The sequence below is a fragment of the Stegostoma tigrinum genome, chromosome 14 (genome assembly GCF_030684315.1).
Source record: "Stegostoma tigrinum isolate sSteTig4 chromosome 14, sSteTig4.hap1, whole genome shotgun sequence".
In the NCBI taxonomy this organism is placed as follows: Eukaryota; Metazoa; Chordata; class Chondrichthyes; order Orectolobiformes; family Stegostomatidae; genus Stegostoma; species Stegostoma tigrinum.
In genome coordinates this window covers 53,108,692-53,132,783 of record NC_081367.1, presented here as the reverse complement: position 1 = coordinate 53,132,783, position 24,092 = coordinate 53,108,692, and the positions used below count along the sequence as shown (strand labels likewise).

The 24,092-nt window shown below is 40.7% G+C and overlaps 1 protein-coding gene across 3 annotated transcripts in view; it reads right to left on the bottom strand.

The window, feature by feature from the left end:
* The window catches only part of LOC125457544 (apolipoprotein D-like), a 28,357-nt gene extending 4,775 nt beyond the window's left edge, over positions 1 to 23,582 (bottom strand). Inside the window, exons 1-5 of one of the 3 annotated variants that reach the window (XM_048541887.2) lie at positions 23,450 to 23,582; positions 21,951 to 22,078; positions 17,308 to 17,429; positions 13,658 to 13,746; positions 284 to 313 (exon numbers count right to left, since the gene is read on the bottom strand). In XM_048541887.2, the coding sequence (XP_048397844.1) occupies positions 284 to 313; positions 13,658 to 13,746; positions 17,308 to 17,429; positions 21,951 to 22,058 (349 nt within the window). In that variant the 5' untranslated portion in view covers positions 22,059 to 22,078; positions 23,450 to 23,582. Of the gene's footprint in view, positions 1 to 283; positions 314 to 13,657; positions 13,747 to 17,307; positions 17,430 to 21,950; positions 22,079 to 22,762; positions 22,881 to 23,087; positions 23,349 to 23,449 lie in introns of those variants that run through there. The other 2 variants (XM_048541888.2, XM_048541889.2) reach the window with 2 other exon arrangements.
* Positions 23,583 to 24,092: the final 510 nt, after the last annotated feature.

Here is a 24,092-nt window from a genome sequence, read left to right as displayed (position 1 = left end):
ATTCATCGAAGTAATGAGTATTCCATCACACTCCTGACTTGCTCCTTGTAAATGGCTGATAGGCTTTGATGAGACAGGAGTTACTCCCTGCTGAATTTCAAGCATCAGACCTGCTTTTTCAAACAGCCCAGTTTAATATCTGGTCAATGGTAACCTCCAGCATGTTGATAGCGATGGATTCAGCAACGGTAATGCCATTCAATGTCAAGGGAAGATGGTTAAATTCTCATATCGGAAAATTCAAACTTCTTTGTTAAAAAGTGTTGATCATTTCAGTACATACCTGATTCTACAACAAAGCCCAGGTGCCCACCTGAATCGACAAAACAAAAATCAATGTATTAACACCATGTTTGCCAAGAAGTAACAAAAGTAACCAGTAACAATATCAATGTCAACATAAATTAAAATCACCTAAATTCAGGCTAAGTGAATGCTATGCACTCATCCACTCTGAACAAAGTAAGACGTTGACACACAACTGCACAAATTATCAAGGGATGGAATAGTTTGTGAATAATGCAGCAAATTACGAGCACAAAACTGATATCAAATATGAATATTGTTGGCGGAATTCACTAAATGTATTGTAAGATTGCATTTTATCAAGATTAGTTTTCTAAGGATGAAGTTATTCATCAATGTTGTGATGTAGAAATTATTTAGAAATCAACAACAATGACCCCTGCTGCCAGATTATCTGTTTGATGTCACAGAATCACCTGAATCACAATACTATCCAGGGCAAAGCAGCCTGAGTGATAGGCACTCCATCAAGTGCTGGCTATGGAACTTTGGTCAACTGTTGCAGTGCTTCTTATTGATGGCACACACACTGCTGGCACTGTGCACTGGTGCCAGAGACAGTGAATGTTGAAGAATTTAGATGTGGTGCCAATCAAGCAATGGCAGCATCTTCCAGTCAGCCGTGATACTGCTTGCATTGGCACTGCCAAGGAAAATTTCTGAAACCCAAACACTTTGTGATTCTTCAGCCTAAACTTCCAATTCTAGCATCAGGCATCCAAATGTGCACCAAATCCTCAGAGTTGCTCTGTGCAATACCTCACCAGCATTGCCTGCCAAGAAACACTTTTTAACAACTCAGGAAGACCAACTGGACAGCTCATTTGTTGAATACCAAAATAGAGCCACTACTAGTCCCAGCCTAGGAGAGACATTCTGCAGACCCATTCCTGAGTCTGCTTTATTCCAATTTTTTAATGAATTGAAGTTTCACCATCTGCCTTAATTGGATTGAAATCCATGTCCCCTGAACATCGTCCTGTGGGAGTTCTGAATTAATAGTCCAGTGACAAGACCATTACACATCAGCCTGCCTCTGCTGAGTCTGCTTTGTATTTTTTTTCAATAAATCTGCAAGTATTATCACACAAAATCAAATGGTTTCCCACCACCAAATCACTGAATTTTTTTTGTTTTTTTTTAACTATTAACCAGCACAGCAATCACATGCTTAGCCAATTAGAAATTTACACGCAAAGCCCATAATGGATGATGCGACCGATCAAAAGAAAAGGAGGAGGGTGGGACGGGGCTAAATCAAAATGGAGTTGGAGAGAAAAATAAAGCACTTTATCTTCCATGGTGCCCACATCTCTCTAAAGGCATCAAGAGCATTGCTGGACACCGCATTCTCCCTCTCCAATGACCCAAGCGCACAGGCATGACCATGGAAGAAAGGCAGACAATCAGGAGAAATGGCCCCCTCCATGGACTGCTGCCTGGAACTGTTTATAGTCACTTGGCCAAGAGCAGACCCATGAGGAGATCGTCCAAAGTTCCCATACCCGTCTGCACCAGATGCCCAAAAATCAGCAATGCAGGGCTGAAGTGCAGCCAAAACAAAACAAAGGATTTTTCAAATAACTACTGAGTCTGTTTTATTTATTCTTTTATACCCAGGAATGCTGAGTCTGTTTTCTTTCTTTGCTTTTTGTTTTATGCTCGTTAAGTGCTATCATGCACAAGTGAGCGACTCTCCCACCACGAAAATCACCATGACTCCCTTTTTGCATTTGTTTTCTTTTTAACTACAACCAGTGATCACCCGTGCAGCCAATTAAATATTTGCAAGCAAAGCCGATTATGGTCAATGCAAATCATTAAAGGTAGGGAGAGAGGAAAGGGGTTAAATCAAGATGAGTTTGAAGAAGGAGATAAAGCTCTGTATCCTGCATGGTGTCCCACCATCTATAATGTAACACTGATAGTTATTATTTGCTTCCCATATCTAGGTTCGGCAGCACAGCAATCTGTCTCTTGATATTGAAATCCACACGAGCATCACAAAAGCTGCAGCTGTTATCTCAAAGTTGAATAGGTGAGTGTGGAACACAACACCCCAACTGAGAACACCAAACTGCAAGTCAATCATGCTCAGCAAATCTGTTTGCAGTAGTGAGACCTGGACAAAACACAGCAGCAGATGAAAAAGCGAATATATTTCCATCCTCACTGTCCCAGACCTAGCGTCAGCATATCTTGGCATGACAAGGTCGCCAATTCAAAGAACATCGGCATTCTGATTCCATCAGCATACACATATTAGTAATCCTATGCCATCTGCACTGGTTTGATCATGTTCATTGGCTAAATATCTATTGGTAACCGGGTAAAAAATATTTTTTTACATCATGATGAGAACTAGGATTACAGGAACTACAACAACAATGATTTCCTCCCATCTTGGTCAGAACTTAATATCGTGGGCATGCATAGGTACATCTGATGCTGACAACATGTCATTAGAAGTAGAGTAATGTTAATTGGAGAAGTTTAAAAGGTTTCTTATGTATTATTAAACGGAAATGGCTTTGGCATCTGCTACGATTTATCACTGGATGAAGGATTTTATCCCCAAGTGATTGGCAAAAAGCAACAAAGATAAGGCTATTAGAATTGGCAGATCATAGATTCCCTGCAGTGTTGGTTGCTCGACTCAATGGACCTCTGAAAACTAACCCACCCCTGTAATCGTGCAATTCCCATGTCTAGCCTGTCTACACCCCTGAACACTACGGGCAATTTAGCATGGCCAATCCACCTAACTTGCACATCTTTGAACGGTGGGAATAAAACAGAGCACCCAGCAGAAACCCGCACAGAGAGAATGCGCAAACTCCACACAGATGGTTGCCCAAGAATGGATTAAACCTGGGTCCCTGATGCTGTGAGGCAGCAATGTTAACCACTGAGCCAATGTGTTAAACACAGTAAAAGTTAAATTAAAAGCAAGGGCTTGATAAGCAGTCCATAATCTGGGAAATATTCTGACGAGGAAATTTCTAACTGGAGATCAAGCAGGGAGTAGTTTACATTCCATTTCCCAACATTTCGTGAAAAGACCATAGAGGAATTTTTAAAAGTTTCTTTTGAAAAAGTATCCAAGCTGATGAGGTCACCAAAGGAAAACCAGCACTGCTTATGCAAAGCAAGTTCCCCGGCAGAAATCGTAAGGTCTATGTCTTGCTCTCTGAGGAGGCTTCTATAGATTACGACAGAAACAAAACTTTCTCATTGCATACGAGTTCCTTCCTGAGGATTACAAGGAGAAATTTATAATATATGGAAGTATCCTGGGAAATCTATATAGAATTTTAAGGAAGTAAAGAAAGTAAAATAATTTTGACAGTAAAATGTGAGGCTGGATGAACACAGCAGGCCAAGCAGCATCTCAGGAGCACAAAAGCTGACGTTTCGGGCCTAGACCCTTGGACCGAAACGTCAGCTTTTGTGCTCCTGAGATGCTGCTTGGCCTGCTGTGTTCATCCAGCCTCACATTTTATTATCTTGGAATCTCCAGCATCTGCAGTTCCCATTATCTCTAAAATAATTTTGACCATTGGTTGAAAGTTTTAAAAGCAGAAGACTACAGATAAGAGCCTTCTCTGGGATTTTCCTTTTTCAGGGAAAGTGTGGGATCAGGCGTTTTTCAGGGGAGAACCACTCCCAGCCCACCACTGACCAGTGAGAAAGCCCATCAGGTCAAATGCCAATCAAGTAACTCAGTGCTGACCTAGATGCTTCTTGGCCAATCACATCCTGCCCCATCTGAAGCTGCCGGCCAATCGGAGGTCAACAGCCTCTGTGTGGAGCTGGCAAGACTGCCAGCTGAACCACAGTCAAGAAGACTGAGATCAGCTAAAAAGATTTGTTCTGTGCATGAACACAGGGGAATGAAGTGTTAAGGGTTGCAGGGGCCTGGGCAGGAGAGTGCTGGCAGATGAAAGGAGAGAGGGACCATTTTCAGCAGCTATTCCCTGCAATCTTTCCTACCTTCCAATAACACCCACAGATTGGGAAAAATCGAGACCACTGCCCAAATCACCTGGCAAGCGACCCATTTTGTTAGTTGGGAAGGTGGCCAATTTGCACATCCACTAGGAAGCCAGGTAATCAGAGTGTGGTGGGTTACGATCATTAAGTGACTAGAAATTGACAACTTAAGGGTCTAAATTGGGGTAAGTCAGGACGATTGAAAATGGATCATTCCACCCAGAAATTAATTGCAGATGTGGTGGGAAGATCATGCCCATTGCTCCAGGCCTGAGGCATTCCATCAGAAGGGAGATGTAGAAGAAATGAGTTGTGCTTGGCTCAGCTTTACTAAGTGCTGCCATTTATTGCACAGTGAATTAAGCATTAATAACCCAAATCTTCTTTGTCCAATAATTTGTCATTCGACATATTATTTCCCTTCCCAAGTGTTATCACATTGATTTTGACACAAAACAAAGCTAAAGCAAACAGCTCACACTCCCAACTTAACCACTCCATCCAGCCTCACATTTTATTATCACTTCCTATGTATCTACTTTTGAACTCTTTTCCCATTTTATGCCAACAACTCATTTTGTTTCTGCCCATAGCAGTGAACCTTTTGCCATCAGTGTTAACGTGATGTTGTTTGTTGATTATAAGGTTAAAAAAAAGTCAGCATTTGTTACACCTCAAGTCACACTCCAGAATGGTTGGAATTTCTTGTGCTGGAGCTGCATGCATGCCAACAAATCTTTGGAGTTCTGTTCATGTGGAAAATTATGGACAAGTATGAAGATTTGGGACATATGGACAGAAAATCAATTTTAAAAGTATTAAAAATCATTGATTTATCTGTTGAAATTTTTTTGCTTGACTGCAAGGTTGGAAAGTTTACCATTTAAGATTTCAATTGCATTGTTATTTTGAGTTATCAGTCATGCTATCTCGTTATTGTGGGTTAACTCATGTTTAATCACAATTCACTCCAAAACATATCAAATGGGTATCATAGAATGCATATTACTTGAACAGCGGCAAAAAGTAAGAATAGGTTTTCATGGGGTTGACAAGAAGGAAGCAAGCACTCAGTGTGGAGAGTGAGAAATATGTGACTGCAAGGCAAGAGAGAAAACAATGCAGTCTCGCCTATAAGTGACAAACCAGAATTGTCTCTGAAGATTGAAATGTGAAGGACCTAAAGTTTCCGTGCAAGAAGAGATGGAGGTGCATGCCCTCTGAGAAAGGAGCATGAGCATTTTCTGTGTTAGTGTGAAAATGCTGTGGAAAGGATAGGTTGAGAGAAAAGAACAGAGATGAACATGATCTATCTGTGAGGGAAGATGGAAAGAAAATGCCACAAGTTCCCATGGAGAAGGAGATGTGCGCTCTCTGTTGAAAAGCTGTCTTTGCATTGAGGAAGGGTATACTTCCTTGATGGGGATGGAGGGTCAAGATCAACATATTTTTCTTATATGGAGAGAGAAAGACAGCTTTTATGGGCAGTGGTGTAAAGTAGATATTTTCACACTGTCCATCTTTTAATACCCCACCATATATTGTCATTTTGAAGCCAATTCTACCCCTTTATTTGGAGATAGCAGATAAGTAGCAAAAAGCCATTCAAATATCAGTAAGTTCCATCCAGAGTGAGACACAGCCTGAGTGCTTAGTTTGGGGAATTAGGTGGCATGTGGCAACAGAACTGGTCAATCTCTCTTTTCTTTCTCCATTTGAAAAGTTTAAAACTCAGTAGTCCAGTGAAAAGGTTATTAAGGTATGAGACTGATGGATCGTTAGCAATCAATCACCAGACACCTGAATTGAGCCTTAATAAGTGTTACAGAAACCAAGTTGCTGGAAAAGCTCAGCAGATCTAGCAGCATCTGTGAAGGAAAAAACAGAGTTAACGTTTTGGCTCCAGTGACTGTTTTCTCCTCCACAGATGCTGCCAGACCTGCTGAGCTTTTCCAGCAACTTTGTATTTGTTCCTGATTTACAGCATCTGCAGTTCTTTTTGGTTTTTACTTAAAAATGTTAATTCACTTCTGAAGCTTAACTAGTGTAAGAGGGAGACACAGCCTGAGTGAATATTTAGTTCAGGGAGTTTGGCAATATGGTATCTCAGTGTAGAGGTGCTTTTTGTTTATTTTCTTTTGGCCCATAGTTTAAGTTTTTTTTTAAACAGGATAAACAAGAGTCACATCGCAGGTAAAACGTAAGGTCATTGGTTGGTAACAGTTCCTGATCTGATGATCTATTATAGGTTACTTGCAGATTAAGAGTAAGTAAGGAAACATTTGCAGGCCACAAACTGAAAGACCAGTACAAAATTTTTAATTTGTTTTGTTTCAAAATTTAAATAATTAAAGTCAACATGCTACGCCAGGCAATGCATTGTGCATGCATGGCGTAGGAGCTGGTAGACCCCATTGCGGTTCACAGTGACCACATCTGTAGCAAGTGTGTGTTGGTTGAGGAACTCCAGCTCTGAGTTGAGGATCTGGAGTCTGAGGTTCAAAAACTGTGACTAAGCAGGGAATGGGAGAGTAACCTGGATGCTGAATGAGCCTTAGCCCTTGAGCTTGACTAACAGGTTTGATTCTGCTCCATGTGTGGATCAGAGTGGGGGCTGTCGGGAGATTCAACAAACTGGCCATAGCGTAATGGTACAGGGAACCATTCAAGATTGGGGAGAAAAGAAAAATGTATTTGTTGTTGGGAATAGTATAGTCAAGGGAATAGACATGGTTCTCAGTGGCCAGGATTGAGGATCCCGAAAGCTGTGCAGCCTGCCCGGCACCTGCGTTCAGGATATTTCATCTGGAAACATTGAGCTGCAAGTTTTGTTCATCTCTTAGCCAAGTCTCTGTAATAGCAATGGCATCCCACTCCCATATTCGTAAATGTGCCCTGAGTTCATCAGCCATACCTGTAAGGCCCCTTGCGTTGAAATAAATGCAATTTAGTTCTTCAGAGTTACTGCATACTCTGACTCTCTCATGTATTTCTAATTCACACAATCTGCTCACATTCAGAAGCTACCCCATCAATCCTTCCATTAACACCGGTGTTTCGAATTCCTTCACTCACCTTCTCTATCAGTATAAATTTCTGTGCTAAGATATTGGTCCCTTTCCAGTTTAGGGTAGAACTGTCGATTTCTATCCCAAAAGACATTCCAACTGTCCAAAATCCCAAAGCCCTGAACAATACACCAGCTCTTCAGCCATTGATTTGTCCGCTTTAAGCTTTTGTTCCTTCCCTCATTTGGTTTTGGCATTGGAAGTAAACCAGAAAGTACTACTTTTAAGATAATAAAATATGAGGCTGGATGAACACAGCAGGCCAAGCAGCATCTCAGGAGCACAAAAGCTGACGTTTCGGGCCTAGACCCTTCATCAGAGAGGGGGATGGGGTGAGGGTTCTGAAATAAACAGGGAGAGAGGGGGAGGCGGACCGTGATGGAGAGAAAAGAAGATAGGTGGAGAGAGTACAGGTGGGGAGGTAGGGAGGGGATAGGTCAGTCCAGGGAAGACAGACAGGTCAAGGAGGTGGGATGAGGTTAGTAGGTAGGAGATGGGGGTGCGGCTTGGGGTGGGAGGAAGGGATGGGTCAGAGGAAGAACAGGTTAGGGAGGCAGAGACAGGTTGGACTGGTTTTAGGATGCAGTGGGTGGAGGGGAAGAGCTGGGCTGGTTGTGTGGTGCAGTGGGGGGAGGGGACGAACTGGGCTGGTTCAGGGATGCGGTGGGGGAAGGGGAGATTTTGAAGCTGGTGAAGTCCACATTGATACCATTGGGCTGCAGGGTTCCCAAGCGGAATATGAGTCGCTGTTCCTGCAACCTTCGGGTGGCATCATTGTGGCACTGCAGGAGGCCCATGATGGACATGTCATCTAAAGAATGGGAGGGGGAGTGGAAATGGTTTGCGACTGGGAGGTGCAGTTGTTTGTTGCGAACTGAGCGGAGGTGTTCTGCAAAGCGGTCCCCAAGCCTCCGCTTGGTTTCCCCAATGTAGAGGAAGCCACACCGGGTACAGTGGATGCAGTATACCACATTGGCAGATGTGCAGGTGAACCTCTGCTTAATGTGGAATGTCATCTTGGGGCCTGGGATAGGGGTGAGGGAGGAGGTGTGGGGGCAAGTGTAGCATTTCCTGCGGTTGCAGGGGAAGGTGCCGGGTGTGGTGGGGTTGGAGGGCAGTGTGGAGCGAACAAGGGAGTCACGGAGAGAGTGGTCTCTCCGGAAAGCAGACAGGGGTGGGGATGGAAGAATGTTATGGGTGGTGGGGTCGGATTGTAGATGGCAGAAGTGTCGGAGGTTGATGCGTTGTATCCGGAGGTTGGTGGGGTGGTGTGTGAGAATGAGGGGGATCCTGTTTGGGCGGTTGTGGCGGGGGCGGGGTGTGAGGGATGTGTTGCGGGAAATGCGGGAGACGCAGTCAAAATCTCCCCTTCCCCTACCGCATCCCTGAACCAGGCCAGTTCGTCCCCTCCCCCCACTGCACCACACAACCAGCCCAGCTCTTCCCCTCCACCCACTGCATCCCAAAACCAGTCCAACCTGTCTCTGCCTCCCTAACCTGTTCTTCCTCTGACCCATCCCTTCCTCCCACCCCAAGCCGCACCCCCATCTCCTACCTACTAACCTCATCCCACCTCCTTGACCTGTCCGTCTTCCCTGGACTGACCTATCCCCTCCCTACCTCCCCACCTATACTCTCTCCACCTATCTTCTTTTCTCTCCATCACGGTCCGCCTTCCCCTCTCTCCCTATTTATTCCAGAACCCTCACCCCATCCCCCTCTCTGATGAAGGGTCTAGGCCCGAAACGTCAGCTTTTGTGCTCCTGAGATGCTGCTTGGCCTGCTGTGTTCATCCAGCCTCACATTTTATTATCTTGGATTCTCCAGCATCTGCAGTACCCATTATCTCTCGTACTACTTTCAAGGTTTTATTTTCAATCTTCTACTTAACCTCCTAAATTCACTCTGTACTGCTTTAATATTTTCCCTAAAAATGGCGTTCCTACGAATGTGTACAATAATTTCTGGTTTCTCAATCTCATCTTTATCAATACACTTGAAATGTTTAGAAACATTCTTAATCCAAGCACCAGGAAAGCAACAAACCATCCAATAACTGACTGGCCCTTTCAGTTTCCTCAGAGAGGCTATTCCCTTCATCTGTTCCAAAAACTGAATGTCTATTTGATAGTTCAAAAGTCTCTGGTGGCTATTCCTCTGTCTTCTTTCCTTTCCTGACAGTCACCCATCCATCTGACTGATCCTGCTGGCTAATAACTTTTCCAAATCTACTAGCCATCTCACTCTGTACCTTATATATGGCCTTAATAGCATTAATCCAAAAAATGTTATATATAAAATAAACTACCTTTCAATAACTACAGAAAATAATGTCACAATGGAGAAGAATATAAAATATATATATTTATAAATAAGAATATATAAAGTTAAATAAAATCATCCACTTGGCTGATTAACTGAATAAAAACAATTCCTCTTCAATAATTTACGTGAAGAAAAATAAATCTTCTCCTGAGCTGATCACATGAAGGACTCTCCAGAATAAAAACACAACTCCTTACTTTTAAAAAATATTTTTTTAAAAAACTGTTTAGTTTTTTTCCAAAAATATCTTTGCAATATTAAAAAAAACCTCTAAAACACTTTTTAAATTTTTAAATAAACATTTTTTAATTTCTGAATTCAGAACTTAAAAACTCAGCCATTCACTGCAGGTCCTTATAAAAAAGGGTTTTAAAAAGTGTGTTTAAAAAAATTGATTTTTTTGTTGTTTGTCTTTTTTTGAATGTTAATAAAACAAGATGGAAGAACAACTTACATTCGTAAACTAAAGTAACTGTAAAACTGTTAAAAAAACACTATAATAAATCCTTAACTAAGCCTGCAATCTGAGGAGCAGCTGCAAGATCCCCGCTCTTCACTTCAACATGTGGTTGACCAGACGAACTGGAATGGAGGGAAAAGATCAGTTCATACAGGCACTAACGATATACATAGAGAGAGGAAAGATGGTCTGTTGTGGGATGTTGAGCAGCTAGTAGCTAAATTTAAAAAGCAGAACTAATAAGGAAATAATCTCTGGATTACTACCTGAGCCACGAGTAAGTTGACATAGGGACAAAGAGTGGCTAAAAGATTGGTATGGGAGAAACAAGTTTGAATTCTTGGGAAATTTGCACCAATACTGGGGAAGGACAAAGGGTTCTGATGGTCACGCTGCACCTGAATTATACTGGCTCCACTGTCCTTATGAGTTGCATAGCTAGGGCAGGGCAGGAGTTCAGTTGCACTGAAAATTATAGAAAATATTGGGGGTGGGGAGTGGGCACTCAGCAGAGGTTAAAGTCTTCAGAACAAGTAATACGACAGAGATTACTGACTGTTTCCAGATGCTAACTTCAGGCACAGCAGATAAGAGGACAACTATGAGAACATGGGCAGTCAACACAGGATTGAGGGTGTGAGACGCAACTTCACATCGTATATGAAACAAGGCAAATGACTTTCTAGTGTGGATGGAAATTGGCGGGGACAATGTTGTGGGTATCACAGAGACATGGCTGTGAGGGGATCAGGGCTGGTAACTAAATATCCAAGGATGCACATCCTATCAAAAGCACAGGCAGCTGGCAGCGGAGGCAGGGTTGTCTTGTTGGTAAGAAACGAAATTAAACCCACAGCAAGAAGTGATATGGAGTCGGAAGATGCAGAATCTGTGAGGGTAGAGTTGAGGAACAGCAAAGGGAAAAGAGCCTGATGCTAGTTGGTAACAGGCCTCCCCGCAATATTCGAGATGTTGGAAAGAAAATAATTCAGGATATGGAAAAAGTACGTAATTGTGCCTCTCTTTACAATAATCATGGGAACTTCAGTATGCAAGTGGACTGGGAAAATCAGCACCAGGTTTCAAGAAAAGCAATTTGTGGAATGTATTTTCTTTTCTGGAGCAGCTTGTGGTCAAGTCCACGAGGGTAAATTCTGGACTGAGTGATGTGTAATGAGCCAGACTTGATTAGAGAGCTGAGGGTGAAGGAGTCCCTATGTGCCAGTGGCCATAAAATGATAGAATTCACCCCGCAGTTTGAGAGGCAGAAGATTGATTTAGAAGTAACAGTGTCACACTTCGGCAAAGGTAGATACAAAGAATGAGGGAGGAGCTGGACTGATTTGATTTGAAGGAAATCCTAGCAAGCAAGTTGGTAGAGTAGCAATGGCAGGAGTTTCTCAGCATAATTCTGGAGGCACAGCAGAAATTCATCCCAAAGAAGAAGAAACATAACAAGGGGAGAATGAGGCAGCCATGGCTAACAAGGGAAGTCAGGGATAGCATAAAAAGCATGCCATGAAGTGAAGATTAGTGGGAAGCTAGAGGACTGGGAAGCCTTTAAAAACCAACAGAAGATAACTAAAAGCAATAAGGCAGAGAAGATGAAATATGAGAGTAAGCTAGGTAGTAATGTGAAAGATTGCAAGAGTTTTCTTTGGATATAGAAAAAGGTAAGAGAGGCTAGAGTAGACATTGAAACACTAGAAAATAAGGTAAGAGAAGTAGTAATGGAGTACAAAGAAATGGCAGAGGAGCTGAATTTGTGCTTTGTATCAGTTTACACAGTTGAAGACACCAACAATAAACCAGAACTTCAAGAGAGTCAGGGAGCAGATGTGAGTGTCATGGCCATCACTAAGGAGAAGGTGCCAGGGAAGCAATAATCTGTGAATGTGGATAAACCTCCTGGACCAGATGGACTACACCACAATGTTCTCAAGGAGATAGCTGAAGAGATTGTGGAAGCATTGGTGGTGATATTTAAGAAATCACTGGAGTCAGGGAATGTCCCAAGTGACTGGACAATGGCTAATGTGACACCACTGTTTAAGAAGGGAGGAAGGCAGATGCGAAGAAACTATATGCCGATTAGCCTGCACTTGGTCATTTGTAAGATTTTAAGAGCCCATTCTTAAGGATGAGATTGCAGAGTACTGGGAAGTGCATGGTAAAATAGGGCTGAGTCAGCACAGCTTGGTTAAGTAAAGGGTCAGGCCTGGCTAATATGTTAGAGTTGTTTGAAGAACTAATGAGCAAGTTAGACAAAGGCGAGTCAGTGGACATGATCTACTTGGATTTCTAGTAGGCCTTTGACAAGGTACAATTCAAGAAACTGCTAAATAAGACCCAACATGGTTAGGGACTGGGGTTGGGGTTGGGGTTGGGCTGACTGGCAGAAGCAGAAAGTAGGGGTCTTTTTCAGGAATGCAGCCATTGACGAGCAGAGTTCTTACAGAGTCCATATTTGAACCACAACTATTCATGTTATATCTTAACAATCTGGGCAAAAGGACTGAGGACATTGTTGCTACATTTACAGATGACAAAAAGATATGTGGAGTGACAGGTTAGTGTTGAAGAAGTTGGGGAGGCTGCGGAAGGCCTTGGACAAATTAGGCAAGTGGTGAAAGAAGTGGCATACAGAATACAATTTGAGAAAGTGCCAGGTTATGCACTTTGCTAGAAACAACAGAGGCAAAGACTATTTTTTGTAAAATGGGAAAGGCTTTGAAAATCTGAAGCGCAAAGGGACTTGGAGTCCTACTTCAGGATTCTCTAAAGATTAACATGCAGGTTCAGTTGGCAGTTAGGTAGGCAAATGCAGTGTTGGCATTCATTTCAAGAGGGTTGGAATACATAAAAGGAATGTACTGCTGATGCTGCATGAGGCCCTTGTCAGACCACATTTGGAATATTTTAAGTAGCTTTGGGCCCCCATATCTAAGGAATGACATGCTGGCATTGGAGGGGTTCCAGAGGAGGTTTACAAGAATAGTCCTGGGGATGAAGGATTTGCCACATGAAGAGCAGTTGAGGACTCTAGATCCATACTCAATAAGTTTAGAAGGATGAGGGGGAATCTGATTGAAACGAGTAGGATAATGAGCAGATATGGAGAAGATGCTCCCACTAGTAGGAGAGATTAGGACACAAGGGCACAGACTCAGAGTGAAGGGATAACCCTTTAAAACAGAGATGAGAAGAACTTTCTTGAGCCAAAGGGTAGTGAATCAGTGGAACTCATTGTCACAGAAGGCTGTGGTGGCCAAGTCATTGAGTGTGCTTTTTACAGATAGATTGGTTCCTGGTCAGTAAGGAGAACAAGAGTTTTGAAGCAAAAAGGCAGGAGAAAAATATCACCTATAGTCAAATGCTCGAGCAGACTCAATGGACCAAATGACCTGATTCAGCTTCTATTTCTTATGTGTTTTTGGGTTTAATGAAAAACTGGCAGGAGTTTTAGACCGATGAAAGTAGGCTTAATTTTTTTTTCTGTACTTACCGTCTGCCCACCGTACTTGAAGATTAGCTGATTCGTTCAGACGAGCAACAGTTAATTTTCCAATGTAAAGTATTCTTTTACCATCGTCCCTGCACACAATACAATTTTTAACTTTTAAAAAGATACGTGAATGATCTTTACTTCAGCATTTTGTAACCTAATATTGATGAAACAATTTGGAATCTCAGAAATACAACATGACCAGATCTGGCTCAGTGAACACACTGCTATGAGCTTTGTGACTTGAAAAATCAATTCCTGTTATAATGCTCCGCTGCAATACTCAGGGGGAAAACAATTTCTCCAGCAACTATAACATATGGAGCCAAATGACTGAATCAGAATCTATATCCGTACATTTTTCCCCCCAAAGAAGATGGATAGAGAGGTTAAAGAAAAAAGTTTATCAAAAATTTATCTTGGTCAGTATTTTTGAAGAAATCAGAAGTGAATTTAACAATATTAAATCAAGGCACAGCTTGAACGACAAAATTAAGATGTTTCTCAACAATCAGAAAAGCTCTGTAATGCTGAATGATTTTCAGAATGTTTTCCTTAATTTAATCCATTTATTTCTTGTAGAGGACATCTATAACTTCAGTGGGAATGATGTCATTACTTTAAAATAGTCTGGGTGTTGCATTGCTGAGATAAAGACAGTTCCCCACACTTCTCAACCACTAGCTGTTGATTACTGGCTGAAATTTGGAAAAATGGAGATTGAGGGACATGTAAGGGATTTATCATCAATCATAGAATGCCTACAGTGTAGAAACAGGCCCTTCGGCCCAGCAATTCGATACTGACCCTCAGAGCATCCCGCCCAGACCCATCCTTAATAACCCACCCAGTCTACACATTTCTGATCACTGGGCAATTTAGCATGGCCAATTCACCTAGCCTGCACACGTTTGGGCTGTGGGAGGAAACAGGAGCACCTGAAGGAAACTCACGCAGATACGGGGAGAACGTGCAAACTCCACACAGTTTCCTAAGGGTAGAATCGGACCCGGGTCACTGGTGCTGTGAGCCAGCAATGCTAGCCACCAAGCCACCGTATCACCCAAAAACCAATAACAATCAGCTCTTTGTTCCAGATTGTATTGAATTCAAATTCCACCATCCACCATGGCAGAATTTGACCCCAGATCCCAGAATCTCAGGGTTAATAATCTAACAATAACACTACTAGGCCATCACTAGCCCCATAGTCTCATAGCTCTAGAACTGCTTGTTTTGTTTTTCAAAAATGGTGTCGTGTACAAAATAATCCTTTCCCAATTTTTCATGTATGCAAAAGATATTAATAATTGTCCTTGATCATAAAATGACGCTGTTTTGACATTGCCATCTTTGCCATTACGTAACCTGAATTTAAAAAATATGTTCAGACTGTCTCTGAGCAGAAGTGAATCAATAAACCCCAGAGGGCATTGGCAACCTGTTTTGAATACAGATGGTTCCAAGGGACGAGTGATTCAGCAATGATGTCCTGTAATTGATCATATGCAATAAAGGGCATCACGGTGACTCGGTGATCAGCATTGCATCTGGGTTCAATTCCACCCTCTGGCAACTGTCTGTGTAGAGTTTGCACATTCCCCCTGTGTCTATGTGGGTTCCCTCCTACAGTCTAAACATGTGCAGGTTAGCTGGATTGGTCGTGCTAAATCACCCATGGTGCCCAGGGATGTGTAGACTAGGTGGGTTAGCCATAAGAAATGCAGGGCTACTGGGATAGGGTGGGTTCGGACGGTATGTTCTTTGGCAGGTTGGTGTGGACTCAATGGCCCAAATCGCCTGAATACACACTGTTAGGAATTCTATGATGAATGACTCAGAAGTCTTAGTGATGAAGGGCAAGGCAATAACAGTCTATTGCAGAAAATAAAGATGGCAGCAGTTGTCAAGTTGATTTCAGGCACATTCAAAGGAAATGAGGCAGGAAGAAAGTGTCTTAAATAAACTGCAAGAGTAAACAATTAATCCAACAATCTTCCCCAAAAGCCTGAAAATAAATTTACAGAAAGCAATTCACTGAAACTTACCAAATCACCATTATTAAACAGTCAGCTATTCTCTGACATTTGAATCAGTGTGACAATGCATTTGCTTCTATAATATTACAGTGTTTTTCTTATTCAATTTGATTACTTCATATTCTCATTGCATAATAATTACCTTAAATTAATTATCTTTTCTGATCATATTCCATGAGACAAATCCTGTGATAAAAGTTTTTAATTTATACCATCCATTGCACATATCTATAATTGTATATATCTAATCATTGAAATGTAAGATTCTCCGTAATCATGCATTTTTTCTTTTTCATATATCTAAGTCTCTTTTTAAAGTTACTACTGAAAATGTTTCTACTACCCTTTCAGGCAGTGCATCGTGGATTATAACCACTTGCTAGGTAAAAATTCTCTTCATTTTACCTGTAGTTCTTTTTCTCAGTGGAAACAGTTCTTCCTTATTTGCCCAACTAAAACTTTAAAACATTTTAGTTAATAAGTCTCTGAAAAATCTCACCTTAAGTGTCTCCACATGACAGAAATCTCTCATTCCTGGCGACATTCTAGTATCCCTGCATTCATATCAAAATCTGGGCATAAACGCTGAAGTGTTGTGCTAAAAAATGGATGCGGTAGTTTAACCAAGGCCACCTAGTGAGTTAAGCTTTAGCATAATTTCCTTCCTTGGCTCATATTTATAAAGCCTACCATCCCATGTGCGTATTTTCAGAAAGAGAACGTCTGATCCACTTGTTTTGCCATCTTCAAAGTTTTGTACCTGCAAAACGTTGTTCCTGAAATACCATTAAATCCACATGTTATGAAGTAGTGCAAAGAAAGGTCATTACATTTCTTTGCACTACTTCATAACATGTTTACTCCTAATTCGGACACTAATTTCATCGGGAAACCATTTGGTTGATTAATTTCACTGCTTAAAAAAATGACATCCTCCAATTTCTTGTCTATTTTGTTGGCAGATCCCATCCTTCCATTTAAGTTTGAATACAATTTTCTCTTTCTGATCACCCAATGGCAGTGTGCCATCAGTTTTCCAAATGTCAACCTCTGGAATTCCCTCCCTAAAGCTTCTCAACTCTCTCTCTCTCCCACTCCATGAAAGTGGCTAGTGACCTGAATCAATCTTTAGTTCAATTTCAATTTTTGTCTCTGTATGGTCATGTTTTGGTTTTTAAAAATACTTCTAAAATATTAGATAAGTGTGAACTATTTGTGTTGTTGATGATGTTACAATTGCTTTGAGCAACTCCATCAATATCATTTGACAGATTAGGCTTTACATCTGAACAGAACAAAACCTGATTTTTGCATCTTGACAAATAAAATCCAAATTAACTGCAACAGCTTCTTCAGAACGCCTGACTTTTCTTAATAAAGTAGATTTATTAACGGGTCTGTTATAACAAACATGCAGAGATTAAATACCGCAATTCTGGAAATCCAAAATAAAAATGAAAACATTTCAAAATATTCAATAGTCAACTGACTGACTGAAACCAATTCAGGCAATATTTTTGTTTTTATTGTTGCAATGATTTCGTGTGTTTACAAAATGATTTACGATTTTTACCAATTGCTCCACTTTCCCTTTATTTCTGGAATACTTACTTCTTCTCGGTAGTGTTAACGTTGATCCAAAGATTAGAGTTTTTGGCAAATGTGTGTGTGATGCAGCTTCCTCTCAGGAAACGTGTAGAAAGTGCTTTAATTTCATACCATGTTCCCATGAACTGAAAAGCAAAATGTTAAACATTAGGTAAACAACATCACCTAAAATTCAACAATAATATCAAAACAACTTTCATTCCCTGTTTACCCTTCATACTTCAGATCATCTCAGACGTCACATAGTTGATTACTATTTAAAATATGATCACTGCCAAGCACAGCAGTCAATTTGCACGAAGCTGTTGCATTGCAGCAATCAAACGCATCCTTTTATAATTGTTTGAGGGATAATTGCTGGTTAGAACACTGGAAGAAATCCCTTCTGATTTTCAATGTGTAATGGTATGTTTTATGTCTGCCTGAATTGGAAGTTGCAGCTTTGATTCACCCAAAAGGTATCGCAAAACAATGATCCTTGAGTACTGCACTGAAATATCAGCCCAGATCAGTGATTCTGAACTAGTGGGGCAGGATGTGAAGATCATCTATGTGAGACACATAGTTTCTGAAAAACATGCATTGAGAACAGAATTAAAATACATCTGGTTGAACATATATGAAGACGTGTTTAAAAAAAACTGCACATTTCTTACAAATATTTTTGTGAGCAAGCCATCCTTGCGACGGCAACTATAAAATGGAACAAAACCAACTTCAATTTTAAAAAGCTTTTCATGTCACTATTTCAAAAATTACCCCAAGAATTGGCATGTTTGCCAATTGGTACAACCGTATGTTTCTCGTTGAGGCTACATCATTACCTCCTTTTTTTATTTACAAATTGACAATAAAATGAACTCAGCAAAATCACTGCAATTTTTAATACCCTTAAATTTGAATTATACAATTGTATAACACTGGCATGCATATAAATGTAAAAATGCACTCCTTTGAGAAAGCGAGTTTGGTTTTTATCACGAGGGACCAATATTTTTTGCCAAAATGGTTGGTGGCATGTATGTTGCAAAGGGTTTTGAACAATTAACCTAGATTCTGAGTCCAAGTGGAATTTTGTGGCCTTCAAAGGAATTCATAATCAGTGACAATTATAAAACGTTGTCAACAGTCTTCCATGTTTTAAGTTAGTCCCTTTCGATCAAGATGTGTAGGGAAGTCATACGGACAGCATGCTTCAAGATTAGTAGTTAAAAATCATCCAAATATCTCAGAGCATAATCCCATTGTTGGTCATCAAGTTTATGTTCAGTGCAGACAGGACGCAACATTTGCATGAGTCAGGCTGGTTACGAATCTCTATAGGGACTTCTCCAACACCCACTTCTCCATGCTTATCTGAAATACTAGCACCTCTCGGTGTGAGGAGGATTAGTAGCAGTTACCTCCAACTCTGCCAATGGACTGATTTGCATCTCCACACGACGAATGACCAGATAACGTTCTGGGGACCTGAGTTCAAATCCCGCCATGGCAGATGGTGAAATTCGAAGTCAGGAAAAAATACCTGGAATTAAGAATCTAACAGTGACCATGAATCCATTGCTGATTGTTTGAAAACCCCATCTGGTTCACTAATGTCCTTTAGGGAAGGAAACTTCCATCCTTACCTAGTCTGGCCTACATGTGACTCCACACCCATTGCAATGTGGTTGACTCTGAACTGCCCTTAGGGCAGTTGGGGACGGGCAATAAATGCTGGCCTAGCCAGCAACACCCTCATCCTATTAGAATATAAAATGATCATCTAATGATGTGGCAGAGTCTGGCAATTTCCTTTCTTCAAATCAACATCAATATCTAACAAATACATGTCTCATTAAGTGCTCTATATGCAATGTCCTTTATAATATGCAATATTTTACATTATATCTTTTAGCAGTGACTGCAAACAGTCAATTAGTGTGCTTTGCAATACCTTCTACATTTTTTGGGTGTAAATATTACAATTCTTAACATAAAAGATGCCAATGCTTGACAACATTAGTTAACAGTTTTGTTCGATACAAACAATTCAGAGATGTCTCACTGGTTGGGTCCACATATGATCTTGCAGAGTTTGGTACATGACCACTGAGTTGACAGTTGTAATTATCACAACAGATTTTCTTCTAATCAGAGCAGCAGGAATTCTTGGCCCTAGGAAGCCCAGAATAATTTTCAATTCCCTTCTAAGGTGTGCATGATATTTCAACCCCTTAAAAGCCAAAAGGAAACTCGTAGAAACAGTATGGTCCACGAACAAACTATCCACTTCATTGAGCGATATGAGAGTCTGGAATTAGATTTCCACCTCTGAAATGTGTTTTGTTTCTTCACTTATTTTCCCCCCTCAAATTAGCTGAGTCATAAACATCAAGCTCACAGTTCATGCGCAGTACATGATATATTAATAAATCATCTTGAATGCTTCTTCCATCCAAAAAGCCAATTGTTACTTAACAATGTGCTACAACTGCTAGGTCTTTCCAAACACTAAACAAAAATTTGTAAATTATGCCTTGCAGGTCATCAAATTTGTTTTTCAAAAAAATCAAAACCAATCCAAAAGAAAACTGTGGATTCCTTCCTATCAAGAAGAATTGTGAAGTGAAACAAAGGGAATTATTTTTTAAATTACTGTATGGGAAGCGAGAATCACTGGCGAGGCTGACATTAGCTGTCCGTTCCTAATTACCCTTGAGTTGATTAGTTCTCCAGGCCATTTCACGGGCAGTTTACAGGAGATCATGTTTCTGTGGGTTTGGAGTCATATGTGGCCAGACTAGCTAAGAGCCCTTCCCTACTGAGACATTAGTGAACCAGATAGGTTTTTAAGACCAGCAGCAATGGTTACATGGTTTTAATTTCAGATTTTATTAAATTCAAATTTCATTATCTGTTATGGTGGAATTTGTCCTCCACAGCTTAGCATGGATTCAGGATTATAAAATGGTCATCTAATGATGTGGCAGAGTCTTGCCATTTCGTTTCTTCAAATCAACATCAATATCTAACAAATACAAGTCTCATTAATTGCTCTATATGCAATATCCTTTATAATATGTTATATTTTACTACATTATATCTTTCAGCAGTGACTGCAGTCAATTAGTGTGCTTTGCGATACCTTCTACATTTATTTGGGTGTAAATATTACAATTCTTAACATAAAAGATGCCAATGCTCGACAACATTAGTTAACCGTTTTAGGCAGTACAGTTTATTGATTTAAATGTAATATAGCCAGATATGGAATAAAGTTTTCTCAACTTTCTCATTCATTTGCTTTACAATAAAACTAAAAAAAAAATCATGCTTAACCAAATCGTTGGAGTTCTTTGAGACAGTAATGTGCTGTGGAAAAAGAACCTGTAGATGGACCGAGCTTGGGTTTCCAGAAGGCGTTTGACAAGATGCCACTTTAAAAGTCATTGTGGAATGCAAAAGAACTCATGGTTTGTTAGTAACATATTGGCATGGAAAGAAAATTGGCTAGCTAACAGGAAAGCAGAAAGTATATAAATACATCATTTTCTGGTTGTAAAGATGTAACAAATAGTGTACCCAGAGATGGGTGCTGAAACTTCAACTTATGCCATAAATTACTTTACTGAAGCCCTGAAGGTATAATTTCTAAGTTTGCTAATGAAACAAGGATAAACAGGAAAGTAAGTTATAAAGACGACATTAGGAGGCTACAAGGTATATGGACAGGCTACACAAGCGGGCAAATATCAGGCTAATGGAGTAATGTGGAAAAATGTGGAATAAGCCATTTTGGTAGGAAGAACAACACTATAGAATAATATCTGAGTAGTGAGAGATTGCAGGGCCCTGAAATAGAAAGGGGACTGAGTAATATGAAGCACGAAGATTTAGTATAAAGTACAGCATGTAATTAGGAAAGCTAATAGAATGTATGTACATATTAATCTCCTTATTTAAGGAAGGACATAAATGCAAAGAAAACAATTCAGAGAATGTTTACCAGACTAATATGTCAAAAGTATATGTCAGCTTATGAGGAAAGGTTGCACAGGCCTGGCTTGTATCTGCTGGAGTTTAGCAGAGTACAAGTAACTGGACTGAAACAGATTTCCCTGAAGGATCTGGGCAGGATCGATGCAGAGTGGATATTTGCTCCCGTGGAAAAATCTAGAATTAGGGGTCACTGTTTAAGAATAGGTGGTTGCCTAGTTAAGACAGAGACAAGAGGATGGTGCATCTTTCTCAAAAAGCAATGAAGGCGGTTTCCTTGAATATTTTTAAGGTAGAGGTAGATTGATTCTCAATGAAATGGTGAAAGTTTATCAGAAATCAAAGGGAATGTGGAGTAATCAGATCAGCCATGATCTTGTTGGATGACAGAGTGGGCTGAAAGGCTTACTTCTCTGCTCATAATTCACATGTTTGCATGTTCATATTACATACAGGACCTCTGTTACCTTCAGCAGACAATTGGTTTCTTCAGGCTAAGCTGGAGTGAAATCCAATTCCCAGAAGTGAAAGAACAATGCGCTGAAGCACTGTGCTATTCACTCTTCTTAATAAGTACTGTTTTCTCCAATTTCTAAAAGCTTCAAAACATATTGGTACAGCAGGATTGGTGATGCCACGTAACTAACTAATCAACAACATCTACTCACTTCACTGAGAGTGAAATTTCTTTGCACCGGTAATTTCGGACATGATTTGAGACTTCCTTTGGTGAAGCAGATAGAAAACACAAACAGTACCAATATCAGTCGCTGCATGTTACTGTCTTGGTGGTGATCTGAAAGAAGGAGAACCTCGATTAGATTTATCGACCTCATTATTCTGAGTTTGCATTCCAGAGAATGGCATTTTCAAATAACAGATGTTAAAGCAGAAACACTGTTTAAAATATATCACATACTCAGTAGCTTAACTGCACTTTGTATATAAGACAGCATCAATGAAATCATTTTTAACTCAGTAGTTGTTCTTGTTAAAGTTAGTTACAATCATCTCCAATCTTTGCTTTTACTTTCCTTTGCTGTTGAAAACATTGAGATGAGGAACTGGACAGTAACGCAACTGCAAAGGTTAATTCTGCTTCGCTCTCAGCAGAAGTTGCCGGACAGGCTGAGTTTCTTCAGAATTCTTTTTTAATGCATATTTAGAATTAGCATTGCCTTATAATGGTTCATTCTGGTACTTTAATCAGTTCCATTCCTTATTGAGTTCTTCCTCAGAACCGGACCCGAAACGTTAATTCTGATTTTTGTTTCTTCTCTGATGCTGCCAGACCTGCTGAGCTTTTCCAGTGACTGACTTACAGCATCCGCGGTTCTTTCGGTTTTTAACAATCATTGGAGTTTGACTCTGTCCACCAAACAAACCAAAGGCATTTCTTACTGGTGCAAAATTCTCGGCTTTCCTCGTAGCACTTTCAGATGGGGGAACAGACCCTGTGGTCGGCGCCTATTACACCTACCTGAACCTCTAAGTGATGATGGTCGACCTGTTGCGTATTGCAGTCTTTGTTCTCGTTGGGCATGCAGGCTTTTCACTGGCTTTTCGTGCTATGTAATTTCGAAACTATGCTTGAACAATTGGGCAGAAAACTTACGTTCATTACCTCTGAACGCTTTCCAATCACTTTCCTACGTTCCTCTTTTTTAGGAAATCATGAATCAACACGTCGGCCCACCCTCGCGTCCACACACCTCGACGCTATTTAAATGAATTGTACCAATTCGTTTTCAGTCGATAGTTTAAATATACTGCTGCAATTCTCTTGTCCGAATAAACTCACTTACACGTGGTGTTTTCATCTAAAACTCCCCAAAAATACAGTCCCGTTTCTTCTTCCAACTGATTCAAAAATAGGCAGAAAAAATCAGACCAGGCAGCATCAGAGGAAGTTCATTTTCTGATGAAGGGTCCCGACTCTTTCCTGCTCCTCTGGTGATGCCTGGCCTGCTGTGTTCCTCCAGCTTCACACTGCGTTACCCCTGACTCCAGCATCTGCAGTTCTTACTATCTCTAAGAAAAATCATCAGGTTTTAGCAAGGGGGAAGCTAAGGTCAGAAACCCAACCCAGCTGCAAATCAGTTTGTTTTAAAAGCTCTTCTCTATTTAAATACCACCTCCCACAAAATTAAAATTCCCAGCAGCTTACCTTGAAACAAAGTGGTCCGTTAGTGATGCTGTGACCCGCAGGTATTGTCCCCCACTACCTGCTGAACAGTCACACAACCAGTCCTTTTATCCGACTCCTCGCTACCCACTAGATCAGAGAGTTACCTAACAGGGCGAGGTGAAAGCAATCCCAGGCCGCGGTCTCCGGGGAGATCTCAGCAATGTACACATGTATATATAAATAATGTTGAGACAGCGCTCGTCAAACTGCCTAGTTACTCTACAGTGCACTATATGCTTTTGAAACATGCATTGTAGAATTTACTGCAAGTTTTGAGCCCTGGTCAAATAGCTTTTAATCGATCTGTCTTAGGAGGTGTCACTTTTACTAAACATGCATGGGTGCTGAAAGGAGATATTCCCTCACGCAGTCTGCGAGTCCTGAAATACATCTTTGGTTTTGTTGTCATTTCAAAGTTTTAAGGGGGCGAGACTAATCTGTACATGGCAAGCACATTCAAGCAGCAGGTAAAATAATAAGCTTTTTTTAAAAAAATGAGGACTTATCTATCTTCTGGCGCCTGCTACAAATTAAAGCTTTCTGCATCTAACTTTCCCCACGGTATATAACACATTCCATCCAGCTGCCTGGCTGCTTGGTGTCTGTCACTGTAACTTCACCA